The sequence below is a fragment of the Mastomys coucha genome, unplaced genomic scaffold (genome assembly GCF_008632895.1).
Source record: "Mastomys coucha isolate ucsf_1 unplaced genomic scaffold, UCSF_Mcou_1 pScaffold23, whole genome shotgun sequence".
NCBI lineage: Eukaryota > Metazoa > Chordata > Mammalia > Rodentia > Muridae > Mastomys > Mastomys coucha.
The window spans coordinates 90557060-90581026 of record NW_022196906.1 but is presented as its reverse complement, the minus strand read 5'-3'; the positions used below and the strand labels follow the sequence as shown (position 1 = coordinate 90581026).

Here is a 23967-nt window from a genome sequence, read left to right as displayed (position 1 = left end):
AAAGCATTCTCTTTCCCAGTCGCTGTTTCCCTCAGGCCTTGAATACAGGCTCCAAAAGCTATCAGGGCGACCGTGGTGTCTCCTCTCTTCATCCCCGCCCCCCGGGGACACCCACCGTGGCTCTCTAGGCACGCTTGAATGAATGGGGGAGGACCCGTGCGCATGAATGAGCGCGTGTGTGAGCGAAGTGTCTAGGCCAGTCAGCCGGCAGATGAGTGAATGGCGTCCGCGCCACTTCGGCCCAGGGGTGCGGGCGCGGGTTCCACTTCCCTTTCCCGCCAGCTGGTGGCCTCCAGAAGGTGGCAGAGCCGGCAGCGGCCCGAGCTGGGACGGCCGGGGCGCGGGATGGTGGGGGAAGGGGCGTTCCCGGCGGCCGCGCCTTCCCCGGCTATTGGATTAGTGGCCTTCAGGGATGAGCTCAGCCGGATCGGCTTTCAGCTGCAGCCTCCGGGCCGGCCGGGAAGGCGGGGAGCGAGCGGCCGTAGAGGAGGAGGGGGAGGCGGCGGCTGCAGCATCCAGAGCTGGCCCTGGCGGTCGGCGCGCCCGGCGCACAAAGGCGCCCAGCCTCTGGGGAAGGCAATGAGCGTACAGCAGCCCGGGCCCTGGCCACCGCTGCAGCCCTCGCCGCGTGTGCTCGGGTCTCTAGGGAAGAAACCGGGTGCTCCGGGGACGGGCGGCCGAGGTGCGGCCCGTGTGCCCTGAGCGCGGGACTCATTGCTCTCCAGGTCAGGCGCCAAGCTTTAGGGCCACCAGGGCAAGGGCTTCCGCGTCCTGCTGAGATCAGCGCAGTGGGGCACTTCACCACTCGGGACCGGACCTCGGCGGCCTCTCGCCTCTCCTGAGCGTCAACTTCTCCAAGAACGTCCCTAACTCCAGGGCACCGTGCGGAGAGAGAGGGCGCTGCCGCCGGGTACAAGCCGAGAGGACGCGCCGCTGGTCGAGAAGCTGCAGCCAGCATCCGCGGGGTCGCTCGGGCGCCCCTGAGTGGGCGGCAGTGGCAGCAGACCTCTCTCCCGGGAGTCCCGGACCTGCCAGCGCTGGGGATTCCTCCCAGGCAGGCGCTCGCCCTCTCTTTTATGGTAAGTGTTCTCCAGCTCCTGCTAAGGGGTGATCAGTACCGGTCACACCCGGTGCTCTTGGGGACTCTCTGGTCCCGGTCCGTGAGAGAAGTCTCCGCGAATTGTGGCATTCCGAACTGGTTGGTTTGCGCCCAGCCTCGGGCGTTGCGTTGAGACCAGCCTCTGATACTGTAGGTTTGAAACCGCTGCTCTCCGTGTAGTGGAGACAACACACATACACAAAAATTGAACCCAGATTCACCCGACTATGTTCCGGTCGTACATCCGTCACTCTCTGGGGTGACCTTGGGCCAGGCGCCACAACCTCGGTTTCCTCATCCATAAGATGGGGATGATAATTGTGCCCTTTTTACTAGAGAGTGTTGGAGGAACTGCTGGGGTGGTGCGGAGACCCGCGTCTGGCATTCAGAAAGCATTTAGACACGAACTAGCGTTATTAGCCTTGTGAGTCCAAGCACATCCTCCAGTTTCCCAGAGCTGCCTCATCTGTGTGGCGAGGACTCATTTCTGGGGGTCTGCTCATCTGTAGCTTTTGGAGCTGTGGGACTAAAGCGCCAAGCACTCAGCGGCCGCTGGTGGTGATGTGTTCATCTCCGACGCTGGGGCAGGGGAGACTGATGGCCCGGTCCAGGAGCCGCTCGGCTCGCGGACGGTCCCCAGCCTGGCTGCGAGACAAACTTGGAGAGAATGGGGTGGCTCGGGGCTCTGGGAAGCGGGGAGGAAGCCAAAGCCCGGAGTGCGGCAAATAAGTCCACTCCTGTTGAGCCAGGAAAAACAAGACACCCCAGACCCCTGGCCCTAGAGACCCAGGAAGTGTGGTTCCCATCGCCCTGTGGCCAGGCGAAGGCTGCTGAGTCCAGAAGAGAGAAGAGGGCACGTTTGTGTGGCTCTCTCTAGAACTTTCAGTCCTGCAGACCTGGGCTTGGATTCGAATTCTACCTTCAGCACCATCCCGCGGTGTGACCTTGAGCGGTTCTTGTCAGGTCCGCTGCTCCGCTGTGCTTCCCCTCCCCCTTTCTTCCCCTTCTCCTCGTTCCTCTCCCTCCCACTACTCCAGGAATTGGGTGTGAACGTCCCTTCTCTTATCCTCCCATTCATCTGCCCCAAACAGTAGTTGAGCCTATCCAGATCTAGAAAAGATGACACGGATAAGACTTAGGATGAAAGTTCGCTCTTCCCACTGTGCCCTGTGGAAAGCAACTAGCACCACACTACACACACACACACACACACACACACACACACACACACACACACTCACACACACCGCTTCCTGTTTCCTCACTTTGGTACCTCTGTCTTAGAACAGAATAGAATAGAAGCCTGCAGTTTCTATTACTCAGGGTGATGGAGGATCCTTCACACTCTTCCTTCCACTCGCTCTCCCACACCATACAATATTGGTTTGGGGCTGCCGATAAGCCCTCTTTGCAGAACAACAAAATGTCAAAAGTGTGGTATAGGCATCCCTTACAGGCGGCGGCCTCTGTTTTCGAGACACACACCCTGAATCCATGTTTCAGATTTCCACAGCAAGGGTGGTAAAAAGAATTTAAGCCACTTTTGGCAAGCTGCAAACAAAATTAGACTCGCCATCCATGCCACGCAAATATCTCTTCAGTTTTCATTTCTCTTCAGCTTTAAAGAACGATGCATTCAGTGACATAGACATAAAATCTGCAAGGAAGAAAACTTGCCAGAAGCAATCAAAAGGCATGGCAGCCCTGGGAAAGAAATGATACTCACTGCAGTGGCTTTGTAGCACCCAGTTTGGAACAGACTTGGTGTGTGTGTGTGTGTGTGTGTGTGTGTGTATGTGTGTGTGTGTATGCTGGGAGTGGAACCCAGGGCTCTGTGCGTGCAAGGCAAGTGCTCTACCCCTGAGCTCTTTAGCCTCAGTCTAAAATGTGTTAAGAGTCAAGACAAGGAAGAGCCCCCCAAGGACAAAGATTACAGACCACCCAGAGAAAGTGAAACAGGAGTAACATGGAAACCTACGTGCTTTACCTCACTCAATAAGAAAAACTTGTGTTAAACCCATAAGATTCAGCTTTTCAGACATCAGATCAGCAAATAGTAATAACCATTCACTAGCAAGAAGTTTATCCTCAAAAATGTAAATAGACCTAATTCCTTACTAAAGCTAGAACTTCCTCAAGACTGCTAGGAGTAAAGGCTGGGTCTGCCCTCTAGGCCTGGCTATCCCTGACACCACCTTCTTTTCCATCACTTCTCCCTTCCCCACCCCTGAAACCCTGGCCTAAGATTTTGGTTTTGCTCCAACACCCCAGGGCTTGTTCCTTTCCTGACTTCCACTCCCACCCCCCAGTTGGTCACAGGATCGGAACCTTGTCCTTCATGGAAGCATGTCCCGGGATGTGGCTCAGGCTCAGGCCTGAGGCGAGAGGTCTTTGCCCTTTGAGAGAAAGGCCAGTGCAGCAACACCCCATGTTCCAGTTTGTTAATTTTGTTCTAAGCCGGCTGGCTCAGGGCCACACACCGGTGCTCCTGAAAGGGCCCTCCTCTGTTGGCACAGTAACAAAAGATCTCCAGGAGCTCCCTAGACAGAACAAGAAACTGGATGTGGAAAAATCAGGAGGTTAGAGGGAACCTAGCTAGGTCCATTAGAAGTCTTTCCTGGTGATCATTAAAAAAAAAAAAAGGACTTAATGTCTGCACTTAACTTGTGTGAATGTGATCACTCATACTTGGCAAAAAGATCAATAATAAAAAATTAAAAATCTAGCAGCACATTTAAATAAAACATGGTCCCTCCATGAGGGGACTAACTGCCTTTCTCTCCTGCTGCTGCTCAGACACAGGCATCTGCTCTGGAGTTGCAGAAAGCAGCAGTTTGGCCCATCCTTTGGGAAAGACCCCAGCTGAGCTGTCATAAACTTTGTGGAGTGTTGATTGCATGGGATTCTTGCTCCACACACTGAATTCAGAACTTAATCCACGTTTCAAATGTACACTTCAATTGTGAAAAAAAAAATACTTGTTGGTAAAAACACAAATTATTCAGTCCAACAAGCATTTTTCTGAGATGGCTCTCATTTTGCAGCACATGCTGGACTAAAACTCACAGTGTAGCCCAGGCTGGCCCCAAACCCTTAATCTTCCAAACCCTCCTCCCAAGCGCTAGGATTGTAGCGACCGGCTCTGGCAAGTACCTTACTGTAGACAGGTAGTGCATGCAGGACTGGTTTAGAAGAGGGGTGGCAATTAGCTGGGCACAGGCTTGCCTTCTAGGAATACCACCTGATGCAGGAGACATCAGTGGGACCAGACTTTTAGGATGACATCATGGGGCAGAAAGATGGAGGGAGGATTATACGGTGGGCACAGAGGAGAGAATGTCAGTGGGCAGTGAAGGTGAGCAAGTCCCAGAAGCTTGGGATAGGAAGGGGGTGAGCTGACTTGAGAGTCTAGAGTCACCGGTTGGAGAAAGACTACAAGGGAAGCTTGACTGTGACACCCTTGGGTGTCAGCTCAAAGGGTGCTTGTTTGAGCAGGTGATGGGCAGCTTGATTGGATTTGGGCTTTTGGCAGCAAGGTGGGTGGGTTAGAGAATCACAGGCCCTCACAAGGAGACTGCTTTAGTAATCCTGCTAAGGCGGTAGCTGTCAACCTTCCTAATGCCGCCTTAGGAGCTTTGCCACGGCTCCTCGTGTTATGGTGACTTCCAACCGTGAAATTATTTGAGTTGCTACCTCATAACTAATTTTGCTACTGTTAGGAATCATAATGTAAATATCTGATATGTAGGGTTGCTGATATGAGACCCCCGTGAAAGGGACATGAAACCCCCCCACCAAAGAGGTCACAACCCACAGGTTGAGAATCACCGTGCTAAGGTGTAAACGGAGAGAAAGTAGCAGTTACTGAGTAGGAGCCACAGATAGAGAGGAACCTGGGTTACAAGAGATGGAAGAGGCTGAGCTCAGCCCAGGACACAGGATTCTCAGGTTCTAGTGGACCCCAGATGTGCCGCAGCGTTGAGAAGGTAGACAAGTGCTCAGTGGGAAGCTTAGGATGGAAAGAAAACACTACAAAGTCATTTAAGGAACATCTAGAATGGCCAGAGGTTAGCTGAGGGAGGGCAGGCCTGACTGGAGACATCCTCAGAGGGCTGGAAGGGCAAGAAAGGATTCACAGAGAGGAAGAGGCAGAGCCCAGGATGTTGCCTTGTGGTGTTGTCCTAATGGTACCAGCAGGAAAATTGGAGTGGACACTCTACTTTCCCAAGGGCAGAGCAGCGTCAGGGCCGTCTATCTGGGTTGTGATCCAGTGAACTGTGTTTATGGTGAACTGCAATCTCTGCCTTTTCCAGAAATGAGGGAGCTTGGCCCAGTTTGCTGGCCCATAAAGACATCCCACCTGTGAGCCATGGTCTGTAAGTAAGGGAGTGATTGTGATTGAGTCCTAAGGATGGAGCACTTCCCCTGGCACGTGGGGGGAGCACTCCCCCCTCCCCGAATTCGGCCCCTCCTCCCTCACAAGCGGGACCCCTCCCTCTCTGCCTGCATCTGCCTTTCTCCTCCCTCTTTCCAAGTCTAGTATTCAACACACACCCACAAAGTTTACCAGAGGTATTTGAGTCCCCATTGCAGTCCTCTGGATTAACCATGATGCTTGAATAGTCCTGCTTTCAGAAAACCTGTTTTCAAACAAGCCATTACGACCAGTGAGTTATGCTCATTTGGGGAGATAAAAGACAGGTTGGACATGCAGACTAGTGGGTTCTTTTAATAGACATTTTCTTAGAGGGTCCCACTGGCAGTCCACGCCTCAGACTGTGTTGCCACGCTTCGCCTCAGCTTGAAGCAATGCTGGGCCTCACAGAGGACAGCTGTCCTACAAGGAAACGAGCCACAGGCACCTGGGGCAGCCACACCATTGACCAGGACTGCTCATTGCCCCACTGGATCTGTCCTATGTCTCTTTCAAATGACCTTGGAGTGTGTGCCGGCCTGGTTACCACCCAGCAAGCCTCCTCCCTCCCATCTCCTGCTCTTTCTGGCTGACAGCTGAGCTTTCATCCCAAGAGCCTTGGACTCTGTGTGGGAGGAGGATTCCCATGGAAACCCCAGGAGGAGGCGAGATGGGGAAGCCTCATTGATTGAGCTCTAGGAAGATGGGACCGGCAGGAGGCAGGAGTCGGGCCCCACCTGGGCTGGACAGATGGCTGCTTTTATGAGTGCTGGGAGAGAAAGGCCAACCTAGCCAGTTGTAGCATGAGCTCCCTGTGTGTATTTATGAGAAAAATCTAATGGACATCTGTGATTAAAGCCCTGGGGGTTCCATAGTTTATTCACTGTAGGTAGGTTCATTCTGAGTGATCATCTTTTAATAAAATACCCATCCAATTTAGTGTTTGTAGCAAAAAAATGCTTACAAACAGTCCATCAGCTTTCAGACCAGACTTGTTAGCCCTAAGGTAGCTATCTGGAAAAGCCAGAGATAGCATGGTACTTTACTCATGAATTCACACTGCAGTTCCCAAGATATTTACCCACCATTCTCTCTATACCAGACGTTGTGGATGAGGTCCTGGGAACTCAACCAGGGAAGCTCATCTCCTGTTCTGGAGGAGGCCCAGTCGGCTCTTCAGGATAGGTGCTGCAGGGAGGACAAGCACGGGCCTCTGAGAGTCTGGAGTCAGGCAGGGGAGGCGTCTCATGGCCAAGCTGAGTGGAATTACACAAGTGGGAAGGTGTCCAGGGATGGGGAGGGGAGGCGAGGGGACAGTGGCAGCCCACTGGGGAGATGGAGACAAAGAAGGGCTTCACTGAGGGTAACGGGCTGGGGAGGCATTGTTGAACATCCTGGGAGGGTTCAAGTTTAACTTAGAAGTGAACCTGCCACATGCCTTTGATCCCAGCACTTGGAAGGCAGAGGCAAGCCTGGTCTATGGAGTGATTTCCAGTGCTACACCGGAAGAAAAAAAAAAACCGTTTTCAAAAAAAACCAAAAAAACAAAAAATAATCCAAACAAATGTGTAGGTGGGTGCAAGCAGAGAGCATGGTGGGCCAGGTTTGTGTTCTTGTAAAAATACCTGACCATCTCCTAAAGGAAGTTCACTGGTGCCAGACCCCTTGCTGTTGGCAGTCCTTGTCATTATTCACAGTTATCACCAGTTCTGACCCCTCTGCGGTGCACTTCCCTAGAGGGGAGTAATTGGATTTCATACTTTTCCTGTAGCTGTGGATCCCCAGGGGTTCATCATTACCGCTAGTTAAAAAAAGGTATGAAACTTGCCCTGGTCCCTGACCCCAGCAAGGCTACACCCTGAGGCTACACTGAAGGGAGGGTGTGTCACTTAGCCATCACTAAATGCCTAAGTCAGGCCGGAGGCAGACAGACCCCCCTCCCCTGTTGAGCCCAGCCAGCCAGAGACCTCCGAGACTGTTTGACTGTGGGTTAAAATGTACAAAGACAGCACTGGGGCTTTTACACTGTGGCAAGGCTGCTCCATGCTGCCTCTGCCCCGCTGAGTCGTCCCGTCATGATTGAAGCCTCAGAATGAAGCGGATGCTTCAGGATAATGTCATTAAGCATCGCCATCAGAGCATGGCATAAACGTTCAGTTGGGTTTGGGAAATGGATTGGGAACTCTTTGGCGTGCGTGCTTCAGTGTGACTGCTGCTTATTGGGTTTATTCCCATCTGGAAGTTAGATTCTATTGTGCGCGCCCTTGTGTGCCTGGCTGTGTGCCACACGCTGCAGTAGAAACCAGAGAAGAAATGTGGCTAGTTAGATAGAGGAAGGAGGTAGGGACTAAGGCTGGTAGTGTCATTGCTGTGTCCTTAGCTCTCGCCTACATATTGCTTGGCACACACTGGACATTTCCTAAGTGTTTGTGGAATGAATAAATGAAGCGGAGGAGGTGCAGAGCAGTCTGTGTGGAAGAGACCAGCAGGTTACGGTCAAGGGCCAGCTGCTGAGAGAGTATGGCATGTGCAGTGTGCACTGTGTCCTCCCTGCCTCACAAAAGTCCTGGTTCTTTCCTTGCTCTGTTCTCTGAAAGAGCCCGCAGAGAGCCTCCCTGAGCTGGGTGCCTCCTTTCAACAGCCTGCCTGTGTGCCTGCCTTGTGTGTAGTCCCTGTGTGCCTGCCTTGTGTGCAGTCCCTGTGGGCCTGCCTGTGTGTAGTCCCTGGGTGCCTGCCTTGTGTGCAGTCCCTGTGGGCCTGCCTTGTGTGCAGTCCCTGTGTTCCTGCCTGTGTTCCTGCCTGTTTGCAGTCCCTGGGTGCCTGCCTTGTGTGCAGTCCCTGTGTGCCTGCCTTGTGTGCAGTCCTTGTGGGCCTACTTGTAGGCCTGCCTGTGTGGCTGACTGGCTGGCTGTGTGCCTGCCTGTGTGCAGTCCCTGTGTGCCTACCTTGTGTGCAGTCCCTGTGGGCCTGCCTGTGGGCCTGCCTGTGTTCCTGCCTGTGTGTCTACCTTGTGTGCAGTCCCTGTGGGCTTGCCTTGTGTGCCTGCCTTGTGTGCAGTCCCTGTGGGCTTGCCTTGTGTGCCTGCCTGTGTGCCTGCCTTGTGTGCAGTCCCTGTGGGCATTCCTGAAGACAGGAAGACAGAAGTATAGAATTTTTGTTTCTGGATAGGGGGCCTCAGCAAAGAGCTGGAGACCAGGTCCAGAAAGATGTCCCTCCTGACTACTCTGGGGTGTACTAAAGTTGGGAGTAGGTCTCTAGAGACTCGGGGGACCAAGGCAGGTTTTCTAAAAGAGGTGGAAGACGTTACCACCCAGGGACCCTGCCTCCAAATACCTCCACTTGGTGAGCTCTGGGCATTGAGCACGGATACGCCCTTCACAGCAGAATGCTACCTACTGTAATGGCTGAAGACACACATACCTCAAGGGATGCCCTTCCCAGGATGCCTGATGAGGATGCTACTGATAACCACTCCACCCAGTGTGAAAGCACAAAAGGCAAGCAGGGAGTCAACTGCGTCTTAGTGCTGAGTCTCAGGGGTCAAGTCCTCCCAGGGCCCACAGACCAACCTAGGTCCCCTGGCTTGTGTTACTTGTAGTACTGATGCTGGTTTTCCATAGTGACTCAGCACTAACACACATACAGACTCTACCCTGGGGATCAGCAGTGAAGGAACAGTCTAGTCATATGCCCACCTTGTCATATGCAGAACATATGCAGAACATCGTTCAGGAGCCCCGAAGACTCGGTGGGAGACTGACAAGATGACCCAGCATGGGACAGTCAAGAGCTGGTCGGGAGTTACCCCAGGGACTCCCCAGACCACAGCACCTGCAAAGATGTCCTGCTATGGAAATGGATAAAGTAGGTAGTGTGGGGGACGGGAGTCACGCAGCGTGGAGACAGTGCCCTGAAGGGACCTGTTTTAAACAGTATAGAGGAAGATAAGAGTCCAGGATTGCCCACCCAGCTATTCAAGGTCTGCTCTTTAACTATTTGTGTGACTTTGGGTCACGTTATGCAGTGTCTCTGAAGCTGTGTCCGTTGAATGAAGGAGCATGCGGTCTGCCTCACAGTGCCTGTGGGAAAGCTGGCAGGCTGACTGGCATCTCTAACATCCTGGGGTTTTGTTTTGTTTTGTTTTGTTTTTGCTGCATTCATAGGCTTTACCTTCATGGCTTCATTCAGTGGCTTCTCGGGGCCTCATTGTGGGAACTCTGACCCTTCTACACACTGCCTGGTTTCAGTGGCTCTCTGGGGTCATGCAGCAAACTTCTATGACCCACTTAATCTGTCTTTCATGCCTGAAATCTAGTACCTCATAGGCATTGCTGCCAGCTTGAGATACAGCCTAGCAGCCTTGGGCACAGCTGTAGTGGCCTCTGTATGCCATGGTGGCTGGCTCCGGGATGGCTTTCCTAATGCTGATATTTGAAGTTAGTGATGGAGAAGCAAGAGAGATTGGAAGTGGAAGAGCCTTTGGGTTTAGGACAGGACCAGCTCTGACATCCTTTAACTTTGACTGGATGGCACCCTCACCACTTCTGTTTCCAGAATACTATGATAGGAGCATAAGGTATCTTCTAATGAATTGTAAAAATGCTAGATTGCGGCTCTCTTGCCTCCCAGCTTACACCCTTGGGCAGTCTATATAGACTCACAGGTGTGTCCTAGACCCATGTCGGGTTTAGCAATTACTTCCCATATTCAGGTGCTGTGCTTCACACACAAAAATCTGTGAATCTTTTCCAACAAGGTTGAGCCTCAGGGGTTGGGCAAAATCAATAGGAAGAGCAGGAGGACAATACCAAGTTGTCTTCTAAAACTGTACTGGAACATCAACTTTTGCCACTTTTGGGGCCCAGCTTTTATCCCATTCTCCCTCCTTGAACTCTTCCCTCCATAATAATAGCATGGTAACACACAGGTCACTCTGATCCTTGTTTGTTAGATTTTGTCAGCCTCTTGAGTCTTCTGTTATCAGTACATTCTCTTCCTCATAGTTTTCTGTAAAATGTATATTAGGTACTTTTTTTTCCAGTGCTCTGACAGAGTACTTGACAAGAAACTTGAGGAAGAGTGTATGTGAGGTTAGAGTTCAAAAGGACACAGTGTGTCCTGGTGGGAAAGAGTAGGCTGCAGGAACGAAACAGGCTGATACTTTGTTTCAGCAGGCAGGAAGTAGAGGCAACAGAGAGAAATATCAAGGGAAGAGCAAGGAAAACATCAGATCCTGGAGCTCCATATGCAGCACCTGGGACTCCTGTTGAAATCATCTGGGCTCCAAAGAGCTTAGGTAGCCCAGCCCACCAGATCTTCAAGACGCATAGCCTCTCTCTTAGGTCATATCTATTCTATACATATAGCTTTCTGGTTTCTCCATTGCAGCATTTTTTTTTTTACTTTCAAAGCTTCATGGCAGTGGCCTTTCAGGAAACTCTGGCATTGCCATGCATTGCCCGGGTTCAGTGGCTCTCTAGAACCATGGAGGAAGCCTCTATCATCTTTAATGCCTATACAACTAGTACCTTATGAATAAAATAAGACTTTCAACTTGAGATATAGCTTGCTTACCTTGGTCCCAGCTGTAGTGGCCTCTGTAATGTTTTGTTGCTAGTTCTTTTCTAGGAAGTTGTTTTGGATCAGGGAATCACTTTAAATGCTTTCTTGGTCCAGGTTCTTTCCTTTCAATTAAAGTTGGGGTGTTTGATAAGTGGTGCCTCATCTGCATGGACCTTGCCTATTGTCCTAGTATGGAGCAGGAGATGTCTCTCTAAAGGGGAGTCATAAGCATTAGAGACGTTCCTTCTCTATCTGCAGTTGTTCTGGTCTGCAACTTTAAACTTGTTCATTGTCTTAGTTTCTTTTCAATTGCAGTGACCAAACACCATGACCAAAGCAACTTATAAAAGAAAGTATTTAATTTGGGGTTTCATGGTTCCAGATTAGAGCCCATGCTAATTATGTCAGGGGACATAGCAACAGGCAGGCAGGCATGGCACTGGAGCAGTGAATGAAAGCTTGCATCTGATCCATAAGTAGCAGGCAGAGGGGTGGGGGAGACTGGGAATAGCATGAGCTTTTGGAACCTCAAAACCCTCTCCCAGTGACACACTTTCTCCAACAAGGCCATACCTCCTAATCCTTCCCAAACAGTTCCACCAACTGAAGGGCAAAGCATTCCTATATATGGACCTATGAGACCCATTCTCATTCAAACCAGCATACTCATTCACCTTCTTGCCAAATTACATATTTATAAAATGTGTCTTTCTGCCCCATTGTTGCTAATTTTCACTGTAGACCTGGGTAAGACTGGTTGGTAGTGATGGTTCCACAACCCAGATGTTACCTTTCCTCAAAATTTCCTCTGTTAAACACGTTAGTCTGTTACTTTTTAATTCAGCCTCACTCAAGTTCTCAAGACGGGCAGGATGAAACCATATTCTTAGCTATGATAGCACACATGTGGCCTCTAGCTCAGATCCTATAGGGTCCTTGTTCTGCCCTGAAACCTTGTGAGCTGTGGCCTCCATTGCCCACATTTCTCTCAGGATTCTGGTCTTCCAGACCCTCATCAGAGTTAAATTCTTTGTTAAGTTTTTGTAATCCGGTGTTGTTGGCATACTGTTTGAGCTATTTTATTGGGTTCTATTGTCATCCAACCCTTATTTTACCCCAATTCCTTCCAATCCCCCCCCCCCAACACTAGGTAGAAAAGAGAGATTATAAGGGAAGGGAGGTATAGACTTCTTAGACTATTTCCTGATTAGGAGAGTCAGTTTCCTTGGGGCAAATCCAGTCTGCCGGTTGTCAGGATATCTCCAACCAGCAATCCAACAATCCAGCAGAAGCAGCAGCAGGAGAGCAGCCACCACCACAGGCCCTCTTAGGGCTGTCACATTTATACCCTCTCAAGAGTTCCCAGAATTCCAAACATAAACTATCTGGAACTGGCAAACACCACACCCCTCCTAGGACGTGAGACAATCATACTTAGCGCCTGTGGACGATCTGAAGCAGCCCCGTATCCCACACCTGGGATTAAAAACATCTTCACATAACATAACATAACTGGGTTTTTATTTTTATTTATTTTTATTTTTTTATTTTTTTGGTTTTTCGACACAGGGTTTCTCTGTGTATCCCTGGCTGTCCTGGAACTCACTCTGCAGACCAGGCTGGCCTTGAACTCAGAAATTCGCCTGCCTCTGCCTCCCAAGTGCTGGGATTAAAGGCGTGCGCCACCACTGCCTGGCATAACTGAGTTTTTAAAGGAGCCAAAAGACTTGCTACACACTGTTCCAAACTCTTCCACATTTCTCCTTTGGACAAATTCCAAATGCCTAAGAACCCCATAGCCAGATTTATCAATGGCCTCACTTCTCATTACTAGTTCTGTATTAGTTATTCTGTATTAGTTATTCTTCGTTGTTGCGGTGGTGACTAAAGGGAGGAAAAGTTCATTTTGGCTCAGAGTCCAAAAGGACACAGTCCACACACTGGAGAAGGCATGGTGACAGGAACAGGAAGCCAGCAGGTCACATTGCATCTGCAGTCAGGAAGGAGTGAATAGGAAGAGGAGCTGGGCTGTAAACCTTCAAGACCCGCTCCGCTCCCCGTAGACCCATTTCCTCCAAAGGGTTCTTCCCCTAAAGATTCCTTAGCCTTCCCAAACACTGCTACCACCTGGGGACCAAGCATTCACACACATGGCCCGCATTCAAACCACAGCAGGTAAGTTGATCGTTATCTCAATCTGTCTCCTGTTTGCTTTTCCTCAACATTTTACTATTGAAACAGGGCTGAGTGTGCACAGTCTGTAGAATGCTGTGCACACCTGAGGATGTAAGTAAAAAAAAATAAAAAATGGGGGAAGTGGACTTGCTAGATGAAGTGCATTTGTCATTTTGAAAGATGGAGTTAATTTACCATCCACTGAGTTGATCAGAATGCCTTCCGTTCCATGGTGGACAAGGCTGGCAGCTTTTTTTTTTTTTTTTTTTTTTTTTTTTTTTTTTTTTTTTTTTTTTTTTTTTTTTGGTTTTTTTGAGACAGGGTTTCTCTGTGTAGCTCTGGCTGTCTTGGAACTCACTCTGTAGACCAGGCTGGCCTCGAACTCAGAAATCCGCCTGCCTCTGCCTCCCAAGTGCTGGGATTAAAGGCGTGCACCACCACCGCCCGGCTGGCTGGCAGCTTTTCTATGCCTCTTGGGGGGGAAAAAACTCAACTTTTTGGATCTTGACTAATCTGAAAGACAAAAAGAAAGAAAGAAAACCCACTCCAGTGCAGTTACAAGTTGTTTCTTCTCCAGTGTGTCTTGCACAGAGAACATTTCTTTCTATTTGCTTATTTATTTTTGGTTAGAATTCAGAATAGTGTCTTTCATAACCATCTTCATACACATGTATCATTGTATGTTTCTCCTAGTCCCCTCCCTCTCACCCTCCCTTATTCTTTCTCCCCAACTCTCACTGGTCCCCTCTGGTCTCTGAGACCTGCTTCTGGTTTCAGGTCATTTTGTGTGCATGAACATATTTGTGTGTGTGTGTGCACTAACATAGATTGTTGATATCATTCCACATTCTGATTTTGGGAAGGTCTTTTCATATTCATTTGTTGGAGTTTATCATTAATTTATTAATAACTTGTGTGGCAGATATTTCCCCATATTAAAACAGTCTAACTTCTTTTATGAGTGAGTGTTTTTTGCAAGGCCAATTTGTTAACTGCCCCCTCCCTTTTTTATTGAACTAGGGTCTCTCTCTGTAGCCCTGCCTTGCCTCACATCTTTGGTCCTGTGACCTCAGCCTCCTGAGTTCTGAGTTAACACACCTGCACCCCCATTCCTAGCTGTTATTTTCACTTCTGCTTCTTCCCCCACCCCCTCTTTCTCTCTTGAGACAGGATCTCTCTACATAGCCCTGGCTGTCATGGAACTCCTTAGGTAGACCAGGCTGGCCTCCTTGAACACACAGAGATTCACCTGCCTCCGCCTTCTCAGTGCTGGGACTAAAGGCACGTGCCACCACACCCAGCTTCTCACCTTTGTTTCTTGTTTTCTGTATTTCTATTTCTTGAATTTAAAGTTAGATTGAATGGTTTATATGTTTTATTGTTCATTTTAAAAATTGGTCATTGAAGACGTTCACCTAAAGTATACCTTGTAAAACATGAAAATGTTAATTAGTGTTAGGTAAAATGATCTGAATAAAGGTCTGGGAAGGTTTTAAAAAGAAATCTTACAAACTATATTTTAATATTTTACAGACAATAAAGAAAATGAAATGCATATAAATGTAGTAGATTAGGAATTCACGAAGTGAGTGGTAACGTTTGGTTAGTATACACTTTTTGGTATTTCCTCAAACCAAGAAACTGATTTAAGATTTAATTACAAGTTTTATGTTTTGAATAATTTTAGACTTACAGAAAAACTCAGCACTTATGTAGCATATATGAGGCCCTGGGCTCAATCTCCAGTATGGGAGGGAAGGAGAAAGAAAGTGGGAGGGTGGGAAGAGGACCAAACCAACATCTATCTAGACAGGTCTCATTTATTGACCCCACATACATACCCCTCCTCTACGGTTCACTCGTGCACTAATATTACATGTTTGTGACCATTAACCATTCAATATTGCTACACTATTGTTCAAATGTTTTTGCCTGCAGCCCTTTTTTTTGTTCCAGTATCTCAGCCAGGGAACCCATGCTCTCTTTGGTCCTTATATCCCCTTGGGCTCCTTGGAACTGACACAGTCTCTTGACATTTTCTTGTTGTTAGTGACCTTGACAGTTGGAAGGAGTGCTGGGTTGGTATTTCTGGTCCTCCAGCCTCCCAACTGGAACTTGCTCCGTTACCCTTAGGACTAGAATGTGCTTCTTCTGTGCCTAGGAAAGAAGGAGCCACAGCGAAAGTGCCACTTCATTACGCGTATGGAGGCCACGGTGATAGGCTTGTGTGTTGTTAATAGCTACTAGAAAGTGTAGGATTGATTAAGTTGGGTTAGTTATATGTAGTTTTGCGACAGCTAGTCACCCTCTTCACAAAAAAAAAAAAAAAAAAAAAAAGAACCAGGGCTTTGATTTTTCTCTTATTTATGCTGGTTTTCTGCCTAATTATGCTTAGTTTATGTATTTTCATTTTAAGAAGTTTATCAATATGGATCTAGTGAGATAGCTTACCCAGGAGGGAGAGAGAGGTGCATGCCACCATGCCTGACGACCTGAGTTCAATCCCAGGACTCATGTGGTAGAAGAAGAGAATTGATCCCCATAAGTTGTTCTCTGATCTGTGCTCCTTGGCGTGCATGCCCCTCACCTCAAAATAAATGAGCAAATGTTTAAAAAAATTGTCCACATAAGCACATTACCTATGGCTTCCTCTAAGCCCACAAATTTAGTAGATGGACTCTTGTTATTTATTTTCTGGATATCAAGCACTTGTCTATGAACATTTAAAATCTGAGTTGTTTAAAGAAAATGTAATAACTGCTCAGCGATTAGATTTTGTGATGTCTATTTTAGTGATTTCCTCCTCCACCCCCATTACCAGATCCTGTGTTATATTCACTCTGGGCCTTTATTTGTAGCCTAATATGCAGGAAAGGTTCTTGGTGGTTCCGTGAACACCAGAAAGAACAACGACATTTTTGCCGTTGAGGCACAGACCCCAGTACACATATCAGTTAGATCTGGCATATTAATTACATACACTTTGCCTTTTCATTGTCTGGATTCTACTTGGTCAGCTGATCCCTCTTGAGCTGGAAGCTGAGAATTACAATCACCTGTCCTGCAGACCCCTCCCCCTCCAGCTTTTTCCACTCTCAATCATGGGCTCCATCTAATGCGTTTCATCTTCAGCTGTGGATCATGTTTTTTTATTATTGCAGAGTAGTCCTCCTTTGCTTCATTTAAGACTTCTGCTTTGAAATCCACTTTACTTGCCTCATGCTAAGGTTGTTCGGTGTGAATTTACACACAGCTTTGGCTGTGTGTCTGTCCTTCATTGTTCCCGGCTCTGGCTCACTTTGCTTTGGGATAGCTCTCACGTGTTGTATGTGGCTGGGATCTTGTCTTGTTCGTCGTTTTTCTTTTAGTCTTTGCTTATGAGCACATTGTTATGGCTACTACTTCGGTCTTGGTTTTACTATCCCCGTCTTAGGTCTTTATGTCTTCTTGCTTCAATCACTTCTTAAAACAAAGCCCCGGGGACAGGGTCTGTTTTACTTAGAACTGCCTTCCTTCTGACAGTTTAGAAGGTTTGTGTTTTATTGTTAGTTGTGGAAGTTATCTTTAGAATAACTATGTAGAATGAATTTAATCTTTTGTTTAGACTGTCTGCCTTCTAAAATGACTAACTGCAAAGATAGTTTACTGATTCCATCACAGTTTCTAGCTGCTTTGCATGGCAGCTTTTCTTGATTTGCCTTTTTTTTTCCTTCTTTTTTTTTCCTTTGTTTCTTTGATAGCATCTTTAAAAAATTTTAAATGACATTTACTTATTTTGTGTTTGTGGGGCGGGTGGGGGGAGGATGAGAGTATGCTGTGGTGTGCTTGTAGAGGTCAGAGAACTTGGGAATTGGTTCCCTCCTTCCACCTTGTGCACCTCGGAATCAAACTCGTGTCTGCAGACTTGACAGGTACCTGACTAGCTGAGCCGCCCCTACCGGCCCTCCAGCACCCAGATTTTGCAGACAGTATGTGCAAGGAGTGCTGGGAATTATGCGGGGAGCACAGGATTGCTCTGTGGCTCACAGAAACGAGGTTCCGGGGACTTGGGTAGTAATTTCTTTTAGCAGTTGCTTCTTTTCAGTCAACAGAGAGCTGTAGCTATAGGCTTTTCTCTCTCCTCCTCCCCCCACAACCCCCCCACCCCCGTCTCCTTCTCTCCCTCTATCCTCCATGGGCCTCCTCCTCCCTGGTCTCCTGGACACTCTGCTGACTGTGAAGAAGGCTGGCTTTGCTCTCCTGTTACCCTGCCTTCCCATTCCCTGAGAAGCCAAAGGCAGGTCCTGACACCACACTGCATTTCCTCTGCCCAATGCTCTTGATTAGACAGACTATTGGAGTCTTCCTTCAGGAATCCCAGCGGCTGAACTCCCCACTCCCCGCTCTGCAGGCTTTCCCCAAGCCCTGAGCTGCTAGGTGCCTTCTCGAGGTGTTTTTGGACTGGCTTTGATCTTTGCCGCTCTGGGCTGCCTCAGGTTGTGTTTGGCAGATTTCCCCGTAAGCTGTGTGGTTTGGGTTACAAATGTCTCCGGTTTAGCTGAAGAGGGCATTTGCATTTCTAGTTCTCTTTCTCCTTGATTTTGGGTGATTTTTCAAATAAAAACGCGAGTAACTTTACCACCTTTAAACTGTCTAGCGCGGGGGATTTTTGTGATCTAATATTCTCTCAGATCAAACATCACCCAAAACTCTCTGCTGAAGCAGAGTTTTGACAACAGAAACCGGAGAACGGAGAACGGGGGAGTTAAGGACTGGAGGGCATAAAAGAATGTATCCGTGCTGCATGGCAGTGGGGGTCCTTCCTTGTCTTCTGGACTTTGGTTGGGGTGTGCTCCTGTTAGGATAGCGTATTGTTAAGACTTTCCTGTCTGACAAAACACCTGAGAAAACAACCAAAGGAGAGAAGGGTTTGTTTAGGCTCACAGTCTCAAGAGTTTCAGTTCTGGCAGGGAGGATGTGCTAGAGGAGGGCGGATCAGATCTGATCTCCAAAGGCCAGAGGCACCCTGGGAACGCCTGCAGTAGCACGGAATGTGCACCTGACCATCCTCCCAGGCATTTCTCAATCCAATTAAGATGACGCTCAAGATTATCGTGGGGCTGGGGAGATGGTTCAGGTGGCAAGGTGTTTGCTGTACAAATACGGACCTGAGCTTGATCCCCTGAAGGGTGGTTTGTATTTCTGAAGTGAGAACAGATGAAGGATGCCTGGGGTTTGCTGGTTAGCTAGCTTAGCCTAATTAGCGAGTTCCAGGTCAGTGAGAGACCCTTATCAAAAAAAAAAAAAAAAAAAAAAAAAAAAGATGACAGCATATGAGGAACATAGTCAAAGTTGACCTCTGGCTTACTTACATATGTGTTCCTGTACCTACACACAGACCCGAAAAAGAAATTAACTATCAAAAGTTCACCTCTTATCAATTAATATCTCAAGCGACACCATTTTCATCTCTGGTGCCCAAAAGGCTCTCTTGTAATGTCTTAAAATGTGCTTTAGTCCATCTTGTGTATCCTCAAATTCTCAACAGCAGCAGCACTGTGCAAATCCAAAATATCCATTGAACCTCCATTCACACATTGAGCCATGAGCCTCTGCAAACTCAAAAGCGAGTCGCATGCTTTGAAGATAAGATGACACAGGACTAAACATCTCCCACGGTGTGTGTGTGGGGGGGGGGGGATAGAAAAAATGGAACCAAAACAAGACTGAAACCTCTTAGGGAAGGCACGGGACACAGGGCACAAGGCGTCAGCTCTGAGAGGCCCCTATGAACACGTCGTTTGCAGATCACCTCGCTTCTCTGTTGCCTGTCTGTGCTCACGCCTCCTGTCTTCTTTAGCAGACATCCCACCTTCCCACCATCTTTGATTTCACCTTCATGATTTTATGCATCACCCCGTTGGGAGGAATCACTTGGCTTCTCCTAGGAATCCCTTGCCCGCGGGGAAGCCACATCTGTCACAGGCTGTCTAGCCACCTAGGCCTTCCTTTGTGATCTAGGTTTAAGCCTTCACGATCCAACAGTTCTTGCATTCTGCATGCCAGCAAAACCAGCATAATGGATAATGCCAGTATTTGCCAACTCCTTAAGCAACGGCTAGAACATTCTGGACCATGGATGAAATGGTCTCTGAGTGCCTTGATGGTTGAAAGTAGGGGATATTTCCTAGGTGCCTGATGCAGGCAGGCCATCCTGGAGTTACCCTCTTAAGACAGAGGTGTTCAAATAAGTGAAAACCTTCACACTCTTTTGGTTTTTCGAGACAGGATTTCTCTGTGTAGCCCTGGCTGTCCTGGAACTCACTCTGTAGACCAGGCTGGCCTCAAACTCAGAACTCAGAAATCCACCTGCCTCGGCCTCCCAAGTGGATGGAGGCCATATTTCTATGGTGTCTATATTTGATACTTTTCTCATTGCTGTGGCAACCATGAGAAAAGCAACTCAAGGAAGCAAGATCCTGTTCATCTCGATGGAGAAAGCCCAAGGCAGAACTGTGAGGCAGGTGGCCCCGTCGCAGTCACTGTGAGAGATGAGTGAGGGATGGCCCCATCGCAGTCACCGTGAGAGATGAATGAGGGATGAGCGCCAGCCCAGCTCACCTTCTCCTCTTTAGTCAGTCCCAGGCTCCAGCTCATGAAACAGCACTGCTCACATTTTAGACTTGAGTCTTTCTACCAGAGGCCAGCCCAGAAATTCCCTCTTCCAGTTTCAACAGGTTTGTCTCATAGGCAATTCTAGATCTTGCCAAGTTGACAATCAGTATTAACCGTGGAAGCTTCTTTTTTAAAAATTAATTTACATCCCAAATGCTGTCCACTCTCCAGGTCCTCCACACACACAGAGTCCTTCCCCCCACCTTTTGTCTTTGAGAAGGTGGTGTCCCGCTGGGTATCCTCCAATCCTGGCACATCAAGTCTCTCCAGGATAGGCGCATCCTTTCCTACTGAGGCAGGGCAAGGCAGTCCTCTGTTACAGATGTGCTGGGGGTCTTGGTTCAACCCGTGTATGTTCTTTGGTGATTCAGTCTCTGGGAGCTCCCAGGGGTCCAGGTTAGTTGACACTGTTGGTCTTCCTGTGGGGTTCTGTCCCCTTCAGGGCCTTCAATCCTTCTCTCCAACTCTTCCATAAGGGTCCCTCCACTCTGTTCAGTGTTTGGCATTAAGTATCTACATCTGTTTCGGTCAGCTGCTGGATGGAGCCTCTCAGAGGACAGTCCTGCTAGGCTTCTGTCTGCAGACATAACAGAGTATGATTAATAGTGTCAGGGATTGGTGCTTGCCCATGGAATGGGTTTCAAATTGGTCTGGTTATTGGTTGGCCATCCCTTCAGTCTCTGCTCCATCTTTGTCCCTGCATTTCTTTTAGGACAAATTTTGGGTCAAGAGTTTTATGGGTGGGTTGATATCCTTATCCTTCTACTGGGAGTCCTGCCTGGCTACAGGAGGTGGTCTCTGGAAGTTCCTTTTATGGACAAACTCGAAGTGTTTGAATTATCCCACTGTGGATTTTGCCTCCAGAATTCACCGTAAATATGGCTGAAAGATCCAAACTTAGCCACAGCCTTAACACTGGGCTGCCTGAAAAGCCCTCCCTTAAATTAATTCTTTCTTCACCTTTAAATTCTGGCTCTGTAGAGTCTCGGGACACGGACAAAATGTGAACAGCTTCTTTTCCAGAGATGAGCACAAATGGCCTTGGTTGCGTTCCCATGAGACATTGCTTCTGCCTGGACTGCTTGTTGGCATTGCTACGAGTACCCTAGTCTCCTGTGGTCTCCTCAGAATCACCCATTGAGCTGTGCTTACAGTGTTCTAGAATTTCCCCAGCTGGCTTCTCCGAGCTTTTCTGAATTCCTCTTACAAGCTAGTTCCACGAGCTTCTTCTGTACTGTGTGCTCAGGTAGTCACAGCACAAGCTGCATCCGGGCGTCAGTTGCTGTGTTTGTGCCTTTTGTGCTGTGACAAAAAGCCTGGCAAAATGACCTGAAGAAAAAAGAATTTATTTTCCTTGCAGAGATTCCTGACCATCCTGTCAAAGAGAGCGTGGCCCAGCATAGCAGCTCACATCATGGTGACGGTGGCCAGATAGGTCTGGGGGGGGGGGGGGGGGGGGACATGCCTACTTGTCTTAGTTAGGGTTTTACTGCTGTGAACAGACACCATGATCATCAACTCTTTTTTGGGGGGTGTGGAGATGTTAGGGTTTCTCTGTATAGTCCTGGCTGTCCTGGAACTCACTCTGTAGATCAGGCTGGCCTGGAACTCAGAAATCCACCCACCTCTGCCTCCCAAGTGCTGGGATTAAAGGCATGCACCACCACTGCCTGGCTCATAGGTGCTTCTTAAATTGACAAGATTAGCCATCATCAACAGGAAGTCATGGACTGGCAGGACAAAGCAGGGCAGTGTCCCGTCTCCTCATTTGTCTTGGGGAAGTGGTTCTGAGCCAATCAACTCTCCGGCCAGGGAAGGGGAAGTCACACACCTGTTCTCTGCCAAGCAGTGGGATTCAAGGCAAAGCTCGGCCTTCCTTTCCCCATCCTGAGGGCCATCTCAGCACCAAGACGCACCTGGCGTCTGACTGACCTTCCAGTAGCCTTCCTCCCCCTCCTGGAAAACTGTCATCCTGCATTAAAGGATGCTCACTGGATAAATGTTATCAATGATGTTTCTATACCTAGGGAAAACACTGTGTAGCCAAGAGAAATAATTTCCTGTGGGATACCCAGAGAACAAAGCCAAGAGAACACCTGCCTCCAGCTTCCCGGATCTGAGTTTTTATCAGATCACCTTTCAGATTCTCATACCTCCTGGAGGGAGCTGATTTATCCCATCTTACAGAGGAGGAAAGTGGAGTCCATGCGAGGCTTAAAGTAGCGAGGGTTTTGGAACGGTGCTGTCTGGCTCCATAGTCTGGAATGGCTAGTTCCAGTTCTTGTTTCCTCTCTCTTTGCCATTTATTTTTCCATGGCAGCAACATGGATGCTGGCATCTTTGTCCCTGGGTGACCCTGCTGGATACTTGTGCTGTGTCTTGTTTCCCAAACCCGGTTACATTTTTAAGCTCAAGGCAACTGGAGCTCCAGGCCCACGAGCCACACCTTAATGCGTATGGCATCATGCCTCAGCACTGCCATTGCTTGGGGGTCAGTTCCTTTTTTAACAGTGATTTCCAGTGGTTGCTCTGGTGCCAAGGACAGACTGAGAGCGGAGGACCTTGGTTTGACTGTGGCTCAGTCACGCTTATTACCTGTGAGACTAGCTAATCACTGGCCACCGTAAGATTTAGATGAACGGGGAAACCTTAATCATTGAGGACAGTGTCTGCCATATCTCATATACTTGGAAAGTACGAGATCCGAAGTATCATTAATTATTATGCACATTCATTACCATACTTGCAAAAGAGCCCTACCAAGGCCTGGGCAAAACTGAAGGGATGAGAAGCTGGCTGTTTATCCTTCTATCATAACCTGTGCCCTCTGCTTCCTTCTAGGAGCTTGGGCCCCGGCCACAGCCCAGCAGAGGCTGTGGAGGTCAACCATCAGGAAGCCTGGTTCCCAGTCCCAAGGTCCATCCTTGGATACCAGGAGTGGAGGCTTCTGCGAGGTAGCAGTGGCCAGCAGCAGTCCCCTCCCCATAGTGAACCATGGGTCAGAAGCTCTCTGGGAGCCTCAAGTCTGTGGAGGTGCGAGAGCCAGCGCTTCGACCAGCCAAGCGGGAGCTCCGAGGCTTAGAGCCTGGGCGACCAGCACGGCTAGACCAACTGCTGGACATGCCTGCGGCAGGGTTGGCCGTACAGCTGAGACATGCGTGGAACCCCGAGGACCGCTCCCTCAATGTCTTCGTCAAGGATGACGACCGTCTCACCTTCCACCGGCACCCGGTAGCCCAGAGCACAGATGGCATCCGTGGCAAGGTGGGCCATGCCCGGGGTCTACACGCATGGCAGATCCATTGGCCCGCTAGGCAGCGGGGCACTCACGCTGTGGTGGGCGTGGCCACGGCCCGTGCCCCTTTGCACTCTGTGGGTTATACCGCACTGGTGGGCAGTGACTCCGAGTCGTGGGGCTGGGACCTGGGTCGCAGCCGCCTCTACCACGACGGCAAGAACCGGCCTGGGGTGGCATACCCTGCCTTTCTGGGGCCAGATGAAGCCTTTGCTCTGCCAGATTCCTTATTGGTCGTACTGGACATGGACGAGGGCACGCTCAGCTTTATCGTGGACGGCCAGTACCTGGGCGTAGCCTTCCGTGGCCTCAAGGGCAAGAAGCTATACCCGGTGGTGAGTGCCGTGTGGGGTCACTGCGAAGTCACCATGCGCTACATCAATGGCCTTGACCGTAAGTTTCTTAGCCTAGGTGGCAAGGGGGCAAAAGTGTCCCGCCGGGGGCGGGGGGTGTGGAGTTGGGAAGAGGGGAAGCAGAGCATGTAAAACAATTAACAGTTGGAGAATCCTGAAGTTTACAGCAGGGGTCAGGGTGTGGTTTTGAATTCTGACTTCTTTGAAGGCTTGACATTTAGGGGGCTGTACCTCAGTTTTCCCAGCTACAAGTGGCATTGGTGGTCATAACCTAACTTAGGGCACGCAGAAGGGTCATGTAGGGTAATATGTGTGCTTAGGACAGGAAGGGCACTTGATAACAGCTGTGAGTGCTAAAGAGATTTGTGAAACGACCCAACCTGGTCACAACTGGAGAGTGTCCCCATTGCCCAGT

The 23967-nt window shown here is 49.1% G+C and overlaps 1 protein-coding gene across 3 annotated transcripts in view; it reads left to right on the top strand.

Annotated features, from left to right (window-relative positions):
* Positions 1–204: 204 nt before the first annotated feature.
* Positions 205–23967, top strand: part of Spsb4 (splA/ryanodine receptor domain and SOCS box containing 4) — a 74404-nt gene continuing 50641 nt past the window's right edge. The window contains exons 1-3 of one of the 3 annotated variants that reach the window (XM_031344712.1): positions 205–247; positions 726–1079; positions 22746–23592. In XM_031344712.1, the coding sequence (XP_031200572.1) occupies positions 22899–23592 (694 nt within the window). In that variant the 5' untranslated portion in view covers positions 205–247; positions 726–1079; positions 22746–22898. The other 2 variants (XM_031344711.1, XM_031344713.1) reach the window with 2 other exon arrangements.